Source organism: Pyrus communis, chromosome 7, assembly GCF_041283825.1.
Source record: "Pyrus communis isolate YQ-2024b chromosome 7, ASM4128382v1, whole genome shotgun sequence".
Taxonomy (NCBI): Eukaryota; Viridiplantae; Streptophyta; class Magnoliopsida; order Rosales; family Rosaceae; genus Pyrus; species Pyrus communis.
The window spans coordinates 19,126,797-19,141,666 of NC_142571.1; the positions used below are offsets into that span (position 1 = coordinate 19,126,797).

The window sequence follows — 14,870 nt, forward strand, 5'->3', positions numbered from 1 at the left end:
AGTTCATGAACTCGAATGGTTTTCACCATCTTTGTTGGCGATACTGCTTGATTTCTGGGTACGAACTATTTTCCGGTCAAAAGTGTGATTTCTTGGTAATTATCCCTTAATAAATAGCCTACCTCTTGTTAATTTTATAATGTTGGATCTACATCCTTTTTTAGTCTGTCTCTCAATTCATAAATTGCATTTTTTTTGTTGTTAGTCAAAAATCATTAATTGTTAAGTCTATACTACTTATTAATAGATGAGTAATGTATTCTCACTATGTTTTGGTACCATATTTTTATATGGAATGTGATATCCACACACATTTTTTTACTTCTCACATATCCTTTTAATTTTCGACCGTCAGATCAGATGAATTGAATAAGATCAAAGGACATAAATTAATAAGAGGTGTGTGAGAAGTAAAAAATGGTGTATGGATTGTACACCCCTTTCGTATTATCTTATGTGACATCTGATTTGGATAACCACATTATTTGAATTAATCAGATTTTTAAATTTAGTTAATTATTTAATAAACTAATAATTAAGAAAACCTAGTTAATTAAATGATGATTGTAGTATACGAAGAGTCTCTTCTTTTTCTTGGATTTTGCAAATTTTTTAAATAATGTGACTGTTCACATCAAATGCCACCGAAAATGGTATAGAAATATGGTATGAATAATATTACTCTTAATAAATTATTCTTTATAAATTACTTTAGTCTAAAGTAAGGTTTGAAATTGGCAATGTTCGAACCCGAATTTTACTCTATTTACGACCATGCCACTGCTTTTCAGAGTGGCCTATGTGTTTGGGTCCGAATTTCAGTTTAATTACGGTAATGCCACTGCTTTACAGAGTGGGCTTTGTGGGTTTTGCTTTCGGTGGGATCGACTGCTCAGTGTGGGATTTGGTTAGGGGAAGGCATGCGGCTTACAGAGAGGAGGAGAGATAGAGGGGGAGGGAGGTGGGGGGGGGGAGAGAGAGAGAGAGAGAGGGATTCGGTGAAGGGAAGGCATGCGGCTTGCAGAGAGGAGGGAGGGAGGGAGGAGAAGACGAAAAACAACTGCAGCAAGTTCATGGACAGGGAGAGAGAGAGAGCGTTCTGCAGCCCGCTAGCAGTTTTCGTTCAGATCCAGGTTTGTTTTTTTTTTCCCTTAAAATTTAGATTTTTTTCGCCATTTTATGTTTCGTTCAGATCCGGGTCCGCTTGGCTACCGAGAAATTCACTTGAAAATTTTCTTTTCGTTGGGTTTTAATTTGTTATTTGGGGTCGCGTCTGGGATGAATTGCTTGCCGGCATTTGAATTCGGCTTCTGGGATTGCGAAATTCTTCGATTCGAAGTATTGCTTGTCGGCATTTCATAGATCACATTATGCATTATGTTAGTGAATCGTGCTGAGAACATGTCAATCATATTTAGGTTCTGTGCAAGGAAGGGGACATATGAATCCTGCTCTTGATGATTCAATATGTCATCAAACATTACTTAGGCTTCTAATTTCACACGGAAATCGAAAACCCATTTGGTGAGCCCTTGAGTCGGGCTACGCTAGAACATTTGGAATGAGAGTGGTCAAAGCCAATCATGTTTTTGTATTATTTTTGAGTTGAAAAATGAGGTTTTTCTTCATAAGAAGTTCAAATTACACTCTATATCTTGATGGGCATGTCTAAATATCTTTGTGATATTAGATTAACATAGTTAAACTATATTTTCTTTTGATGGGCATGTCTAAATTTCTGTATTTGCGCTGCAGGGATGTCTTATCTGGTAAAGTGTTCAAAATCCTTCTGCTAACTGATTTAATAGGTTGAATTTGTATCCAAGGTTTTCTTCCAATATGGTCTGAACTATTTTGTTTAATTAACGAAAACAGGTCACTTCTCTCTATGGTGGTCCCTTAGAGTTTACGTTTATCGTGCAAAGCACAAGTTTAATGCATAACATTTTTTAGGTACGGTCATATATAATATACGCTTGGAAGCACAAGTTTAATGCATAACATTTTTTAGGTTACATGTGTTCCCAGAATGATCTGTTTTACGTTTAACTTCATTTCCTTGCAGGACGAGGTTGATGTTAAGATTGTTGTGGCTGGTATTTCAACAACCTGCGGTCAGAAAATTCACAACCAGTTGGTATGTACCTGATTAAAATAATTTACGCCTTGCTACCATGCTGGTGCAATAGCAAGGTCTTGCACAGTTTAAGTGTTATCTTATCAAATCATTATGTACCTATAATTGTTCTGTATGACGAGTTTCTTTTCTTTATGGAATACAGGAATATAAATTTATCACTAAGTCTTAATGGTGTAGGGTATATGTAAATGAATTCAATTAGAACTCACATTTTTGTTTTCTGTTTTGTAGCTGCCTTGATCATTAGTTGGTGATATTTGAGAGATTGGGTCATCTGGTTGTTTGGATTTAAGTGGGATTGAGGTTATATTTGCCGCTTTTTGTGATTTGGGTCTGGGTTATGGTTAAGCTATTGCTATTTATTCTGGGTATTTGCTGAAATTTGTGTTCAATTAGTGTTCGTTCTGTAATTGGTTTGTGTTCGTTCATATAACCTTCTGTTCTTGGAATGTGATTTAGTTGTGGCTCTTTCATTTGATTCTTAATTCTTTATGATTCAGCACTAAGTTGATATTGATGATGAATTTTTTCTAGAGATTAATGCTTTCATGTTTAAATCTTAATAACTATACTTGCTTCTCTTGGGTGTATGTTTTGCCGGTCATGAAAAACTGTCGGCCAGTCTTTTTGCACCACTCTTTCGCACTCTTTTCCGTGGCTATCATGTTTCTCTCTGACCTTATAAATTTTGCCTTCATTCACAGCAAAAAACCTTGCGGCGAGCAAACAGGCACAACCAATTCTGCCAGAATTGCTGGAGAATTCCACAACCAAGGTCATCGAGTACGGCCGGAAGCATGTTGAGGGTCGAGATGGCGAAAGCACCAATGTTGGCAAGAGCTGCGACCCCTTTTCAAGGTACGGTCTTCATTGATTTGAAGTTTTAGTTTGTTTGTGATTTTTTTTTTCTTTTGGATTTGTAATTTATCCTTTTGTACCTGACAATTTGTGATCCAAAATTTTTTTCGCGCGTTTTGATTTTCCTGTGAATTTATATGGGTTTAGATTTTTATTGTTAATTTACTGATGTTGGGGGATCATTTTGGCTTCTAGATTGGTTTGAACATTTTTCTGTCTTTGTTTTTTCCTTTGTGAAGTTTTAGTCAGATTGAAGTGTTCTTTTCAATTTGAGATTTAATTGAAGTGTTTAGGATTATCTACATATATATAATCAATGTTGAAATTTTAAACTAAATCACTATGCTGCAATTAAACCCACAGATTGTTGGGTCCAAAAGAAGAAGAAGAAGAAGCAGTGAACAACATGAAATTGGCTTTGGGTAAGCTTCCTCTCTCTTTTGTGTATGATCTCTTTGAGAAGTGATTTTGGTTTGTGCTTTCAAAAAAGATGATGGCAATTCCATATTTGGACTGAGAAAACAATATGCATGTATAATGAAGTGGAATTTTTCGTGGTATTATCAACATGCATGTTATAAAGAATTCTTCATTTAATTTTTGGGTTGTGTGTTTTGTGTTGTTTCATTCGTGACTTGTGTGTTTTGTTGTATCTGATTCCGGTATCTGATTCGAGCATACGTCATTGAAGAATGTTAATGAATTCAAACATGGGTTTTGGGGTGTTCTTGCTAGAAAAGCCAAAGACATTCTCGACGATGATGATAATGGAGTTCAGGATTATGATTCATCCCGAACAACAAGGATGGATATGCTGTCTATGCCAACAAGGGGGTAAGGTGAGATATAGTTTTCGTCATGTCTTTATAGTAGCTTGGCATTTTCCAAGGACTTTTAATTGCTGCTGCATTGTTGAATACATTAAGAATGATCCGGTAAACCAGAGAGGGAGTCATCAGCTTATGGATCTGTTAACACATCCAATGTGTTGTAATCTTTTCGCTACTTAAACATGTTAAGACATCAACTCTAAAAAAAACTTTGGTCTGCTACTTTACTTATGGTGCTGTTGGTTTACTCCAATGATAATACCTAGCTAGGATAGCCTTTTCTTTATGTCTTAATTATTGATAGTGCTATCATCATGGCAAGCTATGTTGGAGCAAAAACTGTGCAGGCAAAGACATAAGAGTGATGGATTTTGGAATGAAATGCAGAGGATATCATTGTGTGCTGCTTAAGTAAAAGTTTCCTCTTCTGTTATATTTGTGTGTTGGATATTGTAGAAAATTAATATAAGTTGTATATTCATGGTAACTGACTGATTAAGATTACTTACAAGGGGTCTATATGCACAGGAGAGCTCAGCATGAGGGTGCTGTTGGTTTACCTTGCCTGGATGTGTTGCGTTGCGGGGTTGTTCAAGAAAAAAGGTTTTAAAGGATCCTTTGCAGATGCAGGATCTTCTGCTAAGGTTTGGGAATTCCTATTATTAAATGATAACATTGTAATCTGAGTGTAATTAGTTTAGGTTTTTTTTTCTTTTTTTTTTTTTTTTTTTTTTTGTGAAATGTTATTTACAATGTCAGAATGTTTCTTTGAATTCAGTTGCTAAGGTTTCTTTTTATAATTTCCCCTTTTAAGACATTTGCAGTTTTGTCCAGATTGTGTGAGCCGTTGCTTCAGCCAAAACAGGTGCTCTCTCCATTTTTCATCTCTTCCATACTCAAACCCTAGCCGCTTCACCTCTCTCCCACACATAAGCAAACTCCATTTGAAAGCCGTAGAATCCAAAGGTAAATCCCTTCGAACTCTTCGATTATCAACCAGATTTCAGACTGTTTTTGGGATATACACTGCTATTTCATATAGTGTTAGTTCAATAGTTTAATCCTAAGACCTAGCTCATGAGACATCAGAATTTCGATTGACTTAGCTTTTGTCCTATGCCTTTTTTGTAGGAACAACAGGGATTGTAGACTACACAGACTTAGAAGATATGAAGTACGCGGTAAGTCCTTTTACTTTCTCACTCCAGAGTCCAGACATTCATATTTTCTGTAACCTTCTATGGAGCATGGGTAATAGGTTGTTGAATATTTCTTTTTCAATATGTCGATGTGTCTGAAGGGTCATTAAGAATCTCAAACTTGATAAATAATTTCCATGCAGATCAAAAAGCTTGATGGCTCTGAGTTTTGAAATGCTTTTGACCGCCAATCTGTTCGCGTATGAATCTTACAAGTTGAAAATTTATTTTCTTTCCTCCTGTATTTTTGTTTATCTTTTGCTCTGTTGGGTTTTTTTCCAATAACTCAAAGGGCCGAAAGGTATTCCCTTTTCATATTCTTCTCTCCCAATTTCTTTAGGGTTAATTTCAATTTTCTTATGCTATTTGCAGTGGTGCTGTTTAGGGTTTAACTATTTGATTTCACAGATTCATTTCAGACATGGTAAATAGTTACATTTTAAATTCGTATTTCATAACTTGGTTGCTTGATTCTAATGTCGATTCGTTACAACAGAAGTGAACTTTTTCCTTCAATAATTTAATCTGATGCAACTCTGTTTTTGTTCTCTCATGTCTAGGTTGGTCAAGGACGTGGGGAGAAGAGCACTTTGGAAATGGGTACGAAAGGAAATAAACATGCTGAACTGCATTGGCATCTATTGTTCTGGTTTTTCTTTGACAAGTTAACTTGCTCTCTCTTTGCAGTAAGGTGCACAAATATGGAAAAAGCACGACAGGGGAAAGCTGGGATATTGTTGTGGATGAGGAGACCTATTACGAGTTAGTCTGGAGTTGGTTCTGGTTCTGTCTACATATAGTATGTTGAAGCAGTCAAAAGGATTTCAGGGGAACCAAATATAAATAATTTAGATTACATCTTCTGGTATTGCTCTTACTGTAAAAGTAATTTTGATTTTTCACTTTTTGATGAAGGGCTGAGCTGTCAATTAAACCTCGAGAAAGGCCACCTGGCGTCTACCCTGCCCTTGATTTTGGATCGTCGTCGCTTTCAGTTGATGAACCACCAGATGAATTTTCTCTAATATCGTGTGGCTCAAAAAATTTTGTATGTGTTTACGTGTGTTTTTGTGCTCTGAATAATTCTAATCAAATTCCATTGCTCCTAAGCTAAAGTCAGAATTTGTAGCATATAAGGGAAGGTTAGCAGATACTTGCCAATTATCCAAAGCTGGATATTAAGGTCTTTAAGCTTAATATATTTTTGTAGGTGTAGCATCTGCTTGGAAAAAGGTTTCAAGTTTAATGTCTGAATGTGTTATTACTCTTCACTGATTGTGAAGAACCAGGATTAAAGAAAAGCATCCTTTAAAGTTTAAACTGGAAGGGGGCAGGTTATAAAACCCGCAACATCACGTGGGCAATTGTTGCTAGTTATAACCAAATATATGAAATTGAAATGCTATAGAAATGTTGTAGGAGGTTACAATTGGAGAGATTTTTCAATGTGACCGGAACATGAGATGGTACATCACGTGTCACTATATAAATGATAGAATATGTGTAATAATTTAAAAAATAAAATTTTCACCACTTATATAAAAACACGTAATGTACAACTTGTTTTTTTAATCACAATGAAAAATAGAAATCATGTACTCTTGGCTAAAAGCAGAAAGGCTATCTCTTTCAGCCTGTTACCAGATTTCCCATCAAACAACTTGGATTTATTGTAAACAGAAATAGTTTACAAATGAAATCAGGCACTTAATATTGCAACTGGCAAACAAGTCTTGATTTTGTGATCACAAATTCAAACATTCAAGTTACCCAAAAAAATACACGAGAGAGAGAGAGAGAGAGAGAGAGAGAGAGAGAGAGAGAGAGAGAGAGAGAGAGAGAGAGAGAGAGAGAGAGAGAGAGAGAGAGAGAGAGAGAGAGAGAGAGAGAGAGAGAGAGAGAGAGGACCACCAAGTTCATGAACTCGAATGGCTTTCACCATCTTTGTTGGCGATACTGCTTCATTTCTGGGTACGAATTATTTTCCGGTCAAAAGTGTGATTTCCTGGTAATTATCCCTTAATAAATAGCCTACCTCTTGTTAATATTATAATGTTGGATCTACATCTTTTTTTAGTCTGTCTCTCGCACCTGAAATCATAAATTGCATTTTTTTTTTGGTTGTCAAAAATCATTAATTGTTAAGTCTATACTACTTATTAATAGATGAGTAATGTATTCCTACTATGTTTTTGTATCATGTTTTTATATGAGGTGTGATATCCACACATCTTTTTACTTTTCACACACCTTTTTAATTTTCGGCTGTCGGATCATATGAATTGAATAAGATCAAAGGACATAAATTAATAAGAGGTGTGTGAGAAGTAAATGGTGTGTGGATAACACACCTTTTTCATATTATCTTAGGTGACATCTGATGTATGATGTAGACAACCACATCCTTTGAATTAATCTGATTTTAAAATTTAGTTCATTATTTAATAAACTAATAATTAAAAAAAACTAGTTAATTAAATGATGATTGTGGTATGCAAGGAGCCTTTCTCCTTCATTTTCTTGGATTTTGCAAATTTTTCAAATGATGTGACTGGATGCCACCGAAAATGATATAAAAATATGATATGAATAGTATTACTCTTAATAGATTATTCTTTATAAATTACTTTATCTAAGGTTTGAAATTGGCAATGTTTAAATGAACAGATCAGTGTTCGAACCCGAATTTTACTCTATTTACGACCATGCCACAGCTAATTAGAGTGGCCTATGTGTTTGGGTCTGAATTTCAGTTTAATTACGGTCATGCCACTGCTTTACACAGTGGGCTTTGTGGGTTTTGCATTCGGTGGGATCGACCGATCAGTGTGGGATTTGGTGAGGGGAAGGCATGCGGCTTACAGAGAGGAGGAGAGATAGAGGGGGAGGGAGGTGGGGGGGGGGGGGAGAGAGAGAGAGAGAGAGGGATTCGGTGAAGGGAAGGCATGCGGCTTGCAGAGAGGAGGGAGGGAGGGAGAAGAAGACGAAAAACAACTGCAGCAAGTTCATGGACGGGGAGAGAGAGAGAGAGCGTTCTGCAGCCCGCTAGTAGTTTTCGTACAGATCCGGGTTTTTTTTTTCCCTTAAAATTTAGATATTTTTGGCCATTTTATGTTTCGTTCAGATCCGGGTCCGTTTGGCTGCCGAGAAATTCACTTGAAAATTTTCTTTTCGTTGGGTTTTAATTTGTTATTTGGTATCGCGTCTGGGATGAATTGCTTGCCGGCATTTGAATTCGGCTTCTGGGATTGCGAAATTCTTCGATTCGAAGTATTGCTTGTCGGCATTTCATAGATCACATTATGCATTATGTTAGTGAATCGTGCTGAGAACATGTCAATCATATTTAGGTTCTGTGCAAGGAAGGGGACATATGAATCCTGCTCTTGATGATTCAATATGTCATCAAACATTACTTAGGCTTCTAATTTCACACGGAAATCGAAAACCCATTTGGTGAGCCCTTGAGTCGGGCTACGCTAGAACATTTGGAATGAGAGTGGTCAAAGCCAATCATGTTTTTGTATTATTTTTGAGTTGAAAAATGAGGTTTTTCTTCATAAGAAGTTCAAATTACACTCTATATCTTGATGGTCATGTCTAAATATCTTTGTGATATTAGATTAACATAGTTAAACTATATTTTCTTTTGATGGGCATGTCTAAATTTCTGTATTTGCGCTGCAGGGATGTCTTATCTGGTAAAGTGTTCAAAATCCTTCTGCTAACTGATTTAATAGGTTGAATTTGTATCCAAGGTTTTCTTCCAATATGGTCTGAACTATTTTGTTTAATTAACGAAAACAGGTCACTTCTCTCTATGGTGGTCCCTTAGAGTTTACGTTTATCGTGCAAAGCACAGAAGACCCTGCTTATCGGGCTGTATCTATGCTACTATCAGAGCTTAAGGTATATGCAACAATAATCATGGTTTCTTTAATATAAGAAGAACATCCAGGACAAGTCATATATAATATACGCTTGGAAGCACAAGTTTAATGCATAACATTTTTTAGGTTACATGTGTTCCCAGAATGATCTGTTTTACGTTTAACTTCATTTCCTTGCAGGACGAGGTTGATGTTAAGATTGTTGTGGCTGGTATTTCAACAACCTGCGGTCAGAAAATTCACAACCAGTTGGTATGTACCTGATTAAAATAATTTACGCCTTGCTACCATGCTGTTGCAATAGCAAGGTCTTGCACAGTTTAAGTGTTATCTTATCAAATCATTATGTACCTATAATTGTTCTGTATGACGAGTTTCTTTTCTTTATGGAATACAGGAATATAAATTTATCACTAAGTCTTAATGGTGTAGGGTATATGTAAATGAATTCAATTAGAACTCACATTTTTGTTTTCTGTTTTGTAGCTGCCTTGATCATTAGTTGGTGATATTTGAGAGATTGGGTCATCTGGTTGTTTGGATTTAAGTGGGATTGAGGTTATATTTGCCGCTTTTTGTGATTTGGGTCTGGGTTATGGTTAAGCTATTGCTATTTATTCTGGGTATTTGCTGAAATTTGTGTTCAATTAGTGTTCGTTCTGTAATTGGTTTGTGTTCGTTCATATAACCTTCTGTTCTTGGAATGTGATTTAGTTGTGGCTCTTTCATTTGATTCTTAATTCTTTATGATTCAGCACTAAGTTGATATTGATGATGAATTTTTTCTAGAGATTAATGCTTTCATGTTTAAATCTTAATAACTATACTTGCTTCTCTTGGGTGTATGTTTTGCCGGTCATGAAAAACTGTCGGCCAATCTTTTTGCACCACTCTTTCGCACTCTTTTCCGTGGCTATCATGTTTCTCTCTGACCTTATAAATTTTGCCTTCATTCACAGCAAAAAACCTTGCGGCGAGCAAACAGGCACAACCAATTCTGCCAGAATTGCTGGAGAATTCCACAACCAAGGTCATCGAGTACGGCCGGAAGCATGTTGGGGGTCTAGACGGCGATAGCACCGATGTTGGCAAGAGCGGGGACCCCTTTTCAAGGTACGGTCTTCACTGATTTCAAGTTTGAGTTTGTTTTTGATTTTTTTTTTCTTTTGGATTTGGAATTTATCCTTTTGTACCTGACAATTTTTGATCCAAAATTTTTTTCGTGCTTGATTTTCCTGTGAATTTATATGGGTTTAGATTTTTATTGTTAATTTACTGATGTTGGGGGATCATTTTGGCTTCTGGATTGGTTTGAACATTTTTCTGTCTTTGTTTTTTCCTTTGTATGGTTTTAGTCAGATTGAAGTGTAATTTGCAATTTGAGATTTAATTGAAGTGTTTAGGATTATCTACATATATATATATATATATATAATCAATGTTGAAATTTTAAACTAAATCACTATGCTGCAATCAAACCCACAGATTGTTGGGTCCAAAAGAGGAAGAAGGAGTGAACAACATGAAATTGGCTTTGGGTAAGCTTCCACTCTCTTCTGTGTATGATCTCTTTGAGAAGTGATTTTGGTTTGTGCTTTCAAAAAACGATGATGGCAATTTCATATTTGGACAGAGAAAACAATAGGCATGTATAATGAAGTGGAATTTTTCGTGGTATTATCAACATGCATGTTATAAAGAATTCTTCATTTAATTTTTGGGTTGTCTGTTTTGTGCTGTTTCATTCGTTACTTGTGTGTTTTGTTGTATCTGATTCTGGTATCTGATTTGCGTATACGTCATTGAAGAATGTTAATGAATCCAAACATGGGTTTTGGGGTGTTCTTGCTAGAAAAGCCAAAGACATTCTCGACGATGATGATAATGGAGTTCAGGATTATGATTCACCCCGAACAAGAAGGACAGATATGCTGTCTATGCCAACAAGGGGGTAAGGTGAGATATAGTTTTCATCATGTCTTTATAGTAGCTTGGCATTTTCCAAGGACTTTTAATTGCTGCTGCATTGTTGAATACATTAAGAATGATCCGGTAATCCAGAAAGGGAGTCATCAGCTTATGGATCTGTTAACACATCCAATGTGTTGTAATCTTTTCGCTACTTAAACATGTTAAGACATCAACTCTAAAAAAAACTTTGGGCTGCTACTTTACTTATGGTGCTGTTGGTTTACTCCAACGATAATACCTAGCTAGGATAGCCTTTTCTTTATGTCTTAATTATTGATATTGCTATCATCATGGCAGGCTATGTTGGAGCAAAAACTGTGCAGGCAAAGACATAAGAGTGATGGATTTTGGAATGAAATGCAGAGGATATCATTTTGTGCTGCTTAAGTAAAAGTTTCCTCTTCTGTTATATTTGTGTGTTGGATATTGTAGAAAATTAATATAAGTTGTATATTCATGATAACTGACTGATTAAGATTACTTACAAGGGGTCTATATGCACAGGAGGGCTCAGCATGAGGGTGCTGTTGGTTTACCTTGCCTTGAAGTGTTGCAGTGCGAGGTTGTTCAAGAAAAAAGGTTTTAAAGGATCCTTTGCAGATGCAGGATCTTCTGCTAAGGTATGGGAATTCCTATTGTTAAATGATAACATTGTAATCCGAGTGTAATTAGTTTAGGTTTTTTTTTTTTTTTTTTTCTGTGAAATGTTATTTACAATGTCAGAATGTTTATTTGAATTCAGTTGCTAAGGTTTCTTTTTATAATTTCCCCTTTTAAGACATTTGCATTTTTGTCCAGATTGTGTGAGCCGTTGCTTCAGCCAAAACAGGTGCTCTCTCCATTTTTCATCTCTTCCATACTCAAACCCTAGCCGCTCCACCTCTCTCTCCCACACATAAGCAAACTCCATCTGAAAGCCGAAGAATCCAAAGGTAAATCCCTTCGAACTCTTCGATTATCAACCAGATTTCAGACTGTTTTTGGGAATATACACTGCTATTTCATATAGTGTTAGTTCAATAGTTTAATCCTAAGACCTAGCTCATGAGACATCAGAATTTCGATTGACTTAGCTTTTGTCCTATGCCTTTTTTGTAGGAACAACAGGGATTGTAGACTACACAAACTTAGAAGATATGAAGTACGCGGTAAGTCCTTTTACTTTCTCACTCCAGAGTCCAGACATTCATATTTTCTGTAACCTTCTATGGAGCATGGGTACTAGGTTGTTGAATATTGCTTTTTCAATATGTCGATGTGTCTGAAGTGTCTATAAGAATCTCAAACTTCATAAATAATTTCCATGCAGATCAAAAAGCTTGATCTCTGAGTTTTGAAATGCTTTTGACTGCCAATCTGTTCGCGTATGAATCTTACAAGTTGAAAATTTATTTTCTTTCCTCCTGTAATTTTGTTTATCTTTTGCTCTGTTGGGTTTTTTTTCCAATAACTCGAAGGGCCGAAAGGTATTCCTTTTTCATATTCTTCTCTCCCAATTTCTTTAGGGTTAATTTCAATTTTCTTATGCTATTTGCAGTGGTGCTGTTTAGGGTTTAACTATTTGATTTCACAGATTCATTTCAGACACGGTAAATAGTTACATTTTAAATTCGTATTTCATAACTTGGTTGCTTGATTCTAATGTCGATTCGTTACAACAGAAGTGAACCTTGTTCTTTCAATAATTTAATCTGATGCAACTCTGTTATTGTTCTCTCATGTCTAGGTTGGTCAAGGACATGGGGAGGAGCACTTTGGAAATGGGTACGAAAGGAAATAAACATGCTGAACTGCATTGGCATCTTGTTCTGGTTTTTCTTTGACAAGTTAACTTGCTCTCTCTTTGCAGTAAGGTGCACAAATATGGAAAAAGCATGACAGGGGAAAGCTGGGATATTGTTGTGGATGAGGAGACCTATTACGAGTGAGTCTGGACTTGGTTCTGGTTCTGTCTACATATAGTATCTTGAAGCTCCATTTCTTGAAATAGCTTGCATATTGTAGGTTGATTCACATTCATTCTGTTTACTCGAGAAGGTCCATTTCTTGAAATAGCTTGCATCCTTATTGCTGGTCTGACAATCATTCTGTGGCTAATTGTGGTTGTTTCAGAATGCATGGGCTAATTGTGGTTGCATCCTAGCTAGCTACGAAGGGTCTTTAGTCTTAGCCACGACTTGTACGAAGGACTGTTCCCAGTTCCTGGTGGGGTTGTGAATATGACTCTACAGATGGACTACAGATGGACTAGCTTCTTAAATGGCAGTATGTATAGTTCAACCCTTCTTATCATCTTTGAGTAAGAAAAATCAAAGCATTAATTATTCTGCATGAGTTTTCATGCATTCACCATCGTGTGAATACTCAAGAGTTTTTGGCCAAATTTTCCACATAAAATTTAGAGAGTTTTAACAAAATACTCCTGGTACTCGGTCTTAGCTACGACTTGTATGAAGGACTGTTCCCAGTTCCTGGTGGGGTTGTCAATATGACTGGTCTTAAAGTTCTGTCCCTACAGATGTACTAGCTACTTAAATGGCCGTATGTACAGTTCAACCCTTCTTATCATCTTTGAGCAAGAAAAATCAAAGCTTTAATTATTCTGCATGACTTTTCATGCATTCACCATCGTGTGGAATATATCAGAGTTTTTGGCCAAATTTTCCACATAAAATTTAGGGAGTTTTAACGAAATACTCTTGTACTTCATTATATAGCTAGGACTTGTATGAAGGACTGTTCCCAGTTCCTGGTGGGGTTGTGAATATGACTGATCTTAAAGTTCTGTCCCTACAGATGTACTAGCTACTTAAATGGCCGTATGTACAGTTTGATTTTTCTTGCTTCTTATCATCTTTGAGCAAGAAAAATCAAAGCTTTAATTATTCTGCATGACTTTTCATGCATTCACCATCGTATGGAATACATCAGAGTTTTTGGCCAAATTTTCCACATAAAATTTAATCCTCTCAACTTAAAGAAATTAAAGAAAGATAGTTTTAATCCTCTGAACAAATTAAAGAAAGATAGTTTTAATCCTCTGAACATTAATTTATTCCTCTGAACAAATTAAAGAAAGATAGTTTTAAAGTTGAATCTGATCTGGAGATAAAGTTGACAAGTATTATTACACGGCAACTTGATGATGTTGCTGGTGATGTATCTGGATTGGCCGTAAAATGGTATGGAATTTGTTTATGGTTTTACCAACTACACAAACTGAGTCGTTTTTGCTCTTATCTTTTGGAGTTTTATGAGTTGTATCTGGTGTGCCTTGCCATGAATAGTGAAGGATCATTGCCATGAATAGCTGAATAGTGAAGGATCATTGCTCTTATCTGTGGGAGTTTTATGAGTTGGATCAATTCTAATTTTCTGAAGGTAAATAGAAAAATTGCATGTAAATCGAACAATGTTTCATAATCTTTTGTATGGTGGTCCTATTGTTGATCCAAAGCCACAAGAACTTTGTTGGTCTAATCTTTTTTGCATGTAATTAGAAGTCTGATCTTATGTGTGTATACAAGCAACAGTATCATTTAAATGCTTTTAAAACCCGCAGAATCGCGTGGGCAATTGTTGCTAGTTATAACCAAATGTATGAAATTGAAATGTTATAGAAATGTTGTACGAGGTTACAATTGCACATTTACCGGTTTGACGCCCAGCTTAGGTGGGCGTATTATATCCCAGTAAAAATATCACATCCATCAAAAAAATTAATTTTTCATCAATATTAATACAATGTATTTGAAGGAGCGACGATTCCCAATTCGAAGTGGGGTCTTAAATTAACTTGTGTCTCTATAGATGTGGACTAGCTAGTCCTAAATAGCCGCTTATTTTAATCCATCTTATCATCTATGAAACTTTTGTCCAAGATTCCAAGAGTCCGTCCAACGACTGCTATTCTCATTGATGTGCACCGATTTGAAAATGCGGTCTCATGCCGTAGAGGATGGTTTAGAAAAGGTGAAGCTCC

The 14,870-nt window shown here is 36.0% G+C and overlaps 2 protein-coding genes across 10 annotated transcripts; both read left to right on the forward strand.

The window, feature by feature from the left end:
- Positions 1 to 905: 905 nt before the first annotated feature.
- Positions 906 to 6,347, forward strand: LOC137721208 (uncharacterized). Of its 3 annotated transcripts, XM_088696423.1 has the most exons (11): positions 906 to 1,133; positions 2,066 to 2,137; positions 2,845 to 2,998; positions 3,734 to 3,832; positions 4,357 to 4,472; positions 4,653 to 4,794; positions 4,960 to 5,009; positions 5,400 to 5,451; positions 5,588 to 5,627; positions 5,715 to 5,789; positions 5,943 to 6,347. In XM_088696423.1, the coding sequence occupies exons 1-11, from the start codon at positions 921 to 923 to the stop codon at positions 6,139 to 6,141; spliced, it is 1,212 nt and encodes a 403-aa protein (XP_088552549.1). In that variant the 5' UTR covers positions 906 to 920; the 3' UTR covers positions 6,142 to 6,347. The 3 variants fall into 3 exon arrangements, with proteins under 3 accessions (XP_088552549.1, XP_088552551.1, XP_088552550.1); XM_088696425.1 differs by lacking the exon at positions 5,400 to 5,451 and having other exon boundaries at positions 5,715 to 5,826; XM_088696424.1 differs by lacking the exon at positions 5,400 to 5,451.
- A 1,610-nt stretch (positions 6,348 to 7,957) lies between these two features.
- On the forward strand, positions 7,958 to 13,513 carry LOC137721207 (uncharacterized). 7 transcript variants are annotated; one of them, XM_088696428.1, is made up of 16 exons: positions 7,958 to 8,096; positions 8,715 to 8,728; positions 8,835 to 8,936; positions 9,098 to 9,169; positions 9,877 to 10,030; positions 10,403 to 10,455; positions 10,770 to 10,873; positions 11,186 to 11,275; positions 11,393 to 11,508; positions 11,687 to 11,820; positions 11,987 to 12,036; positions 12,198 to 12,252; positions 12,426 to 12,477; positions 12,615 to 12,652; positions 12,738 to 12,812; positions 13,001 to 13,513. In XM_088696428.1, the coding sequence occupies exons 1-5, from the start codon at positions 7,973 to 7,975 to the stop codon at positions 9,982 to 9,984; spliced, it is 420 nt and encodes a 139-aa protein (XP_088552554.1). In that variant the 5' UTR covers positions 7,958 to 7,972; the 3' UTR covers positions 9,985 to 10,030; positions 10,403 to 10,455; positions 10,770 to 10,873; positions 11,186 to 11,275; positions 11,393 to 11,508; positions 11,687 to 11,820; positions 11,987 to 12,036; positions 12,198 to 12,252; positions 12,426 to 12,477; positions 12,615 to 12,652; positions 12,738 to 12,812; positions 13,001 to 13,513. The 7 variants fall into 7 exon arrangements, with proteins under 7 accessions (XP_088552554.1, XP_088552555.1, XP_088552553.1 ...); XM_088696429.1 differs by having other exon boundaries at positions 10,775 to 10,873; XM_088696427.1 differs by lacking the exon at positions 12,198 to 12,252.
- The last annotated feature ends 1,357 nt before the right edge of the window (positions 13,514 to 14,870 follow it).

Coding starts and splice junctions, on each gene's coding strand:
- LOC137721207 (XM_088696426.1), top strand. CDS start 8,139: ATGTTTCGTTCAGATCCGGGTCCGTTTGGCTGCCGAGAAATTCACTTG. Junction 8,937..9,097: donor TGCTACTATCAGAGCTTAAG/GTATATGCAACA, acceptor ATTTCCTTGCAG/GACGAGGTTGATGTTAAGAT. Junction 9,170..9,876: donor AGAAAATTCACAACCAGTTG/GTATGTACCTGA, acceptor CTTCATTCACAG/CAAAAAACCTTGCGGCGAGC.
- LOC137721208 (XM_088696423.1), top strand. CDS start 921: ATGCGGCTTACAGAGAGGAGGAGAGATAGAGGGGGAGGGAGGTGGGGG. Junction 4,473..4,652: donor ATGCAGGATCTTCTGCTAAG/GTTTGGGAATTC, acceptor AGACATTTGCAG/TTTTGTCCAGATTGTGTGAG. Junction 5,452..5,587: donor ACAGATTCATTTCAGACATG/GTAAATAGTTAC, acceptor TCTCATGTCTAG/GTTGGTCAAGGACGTGGGGA.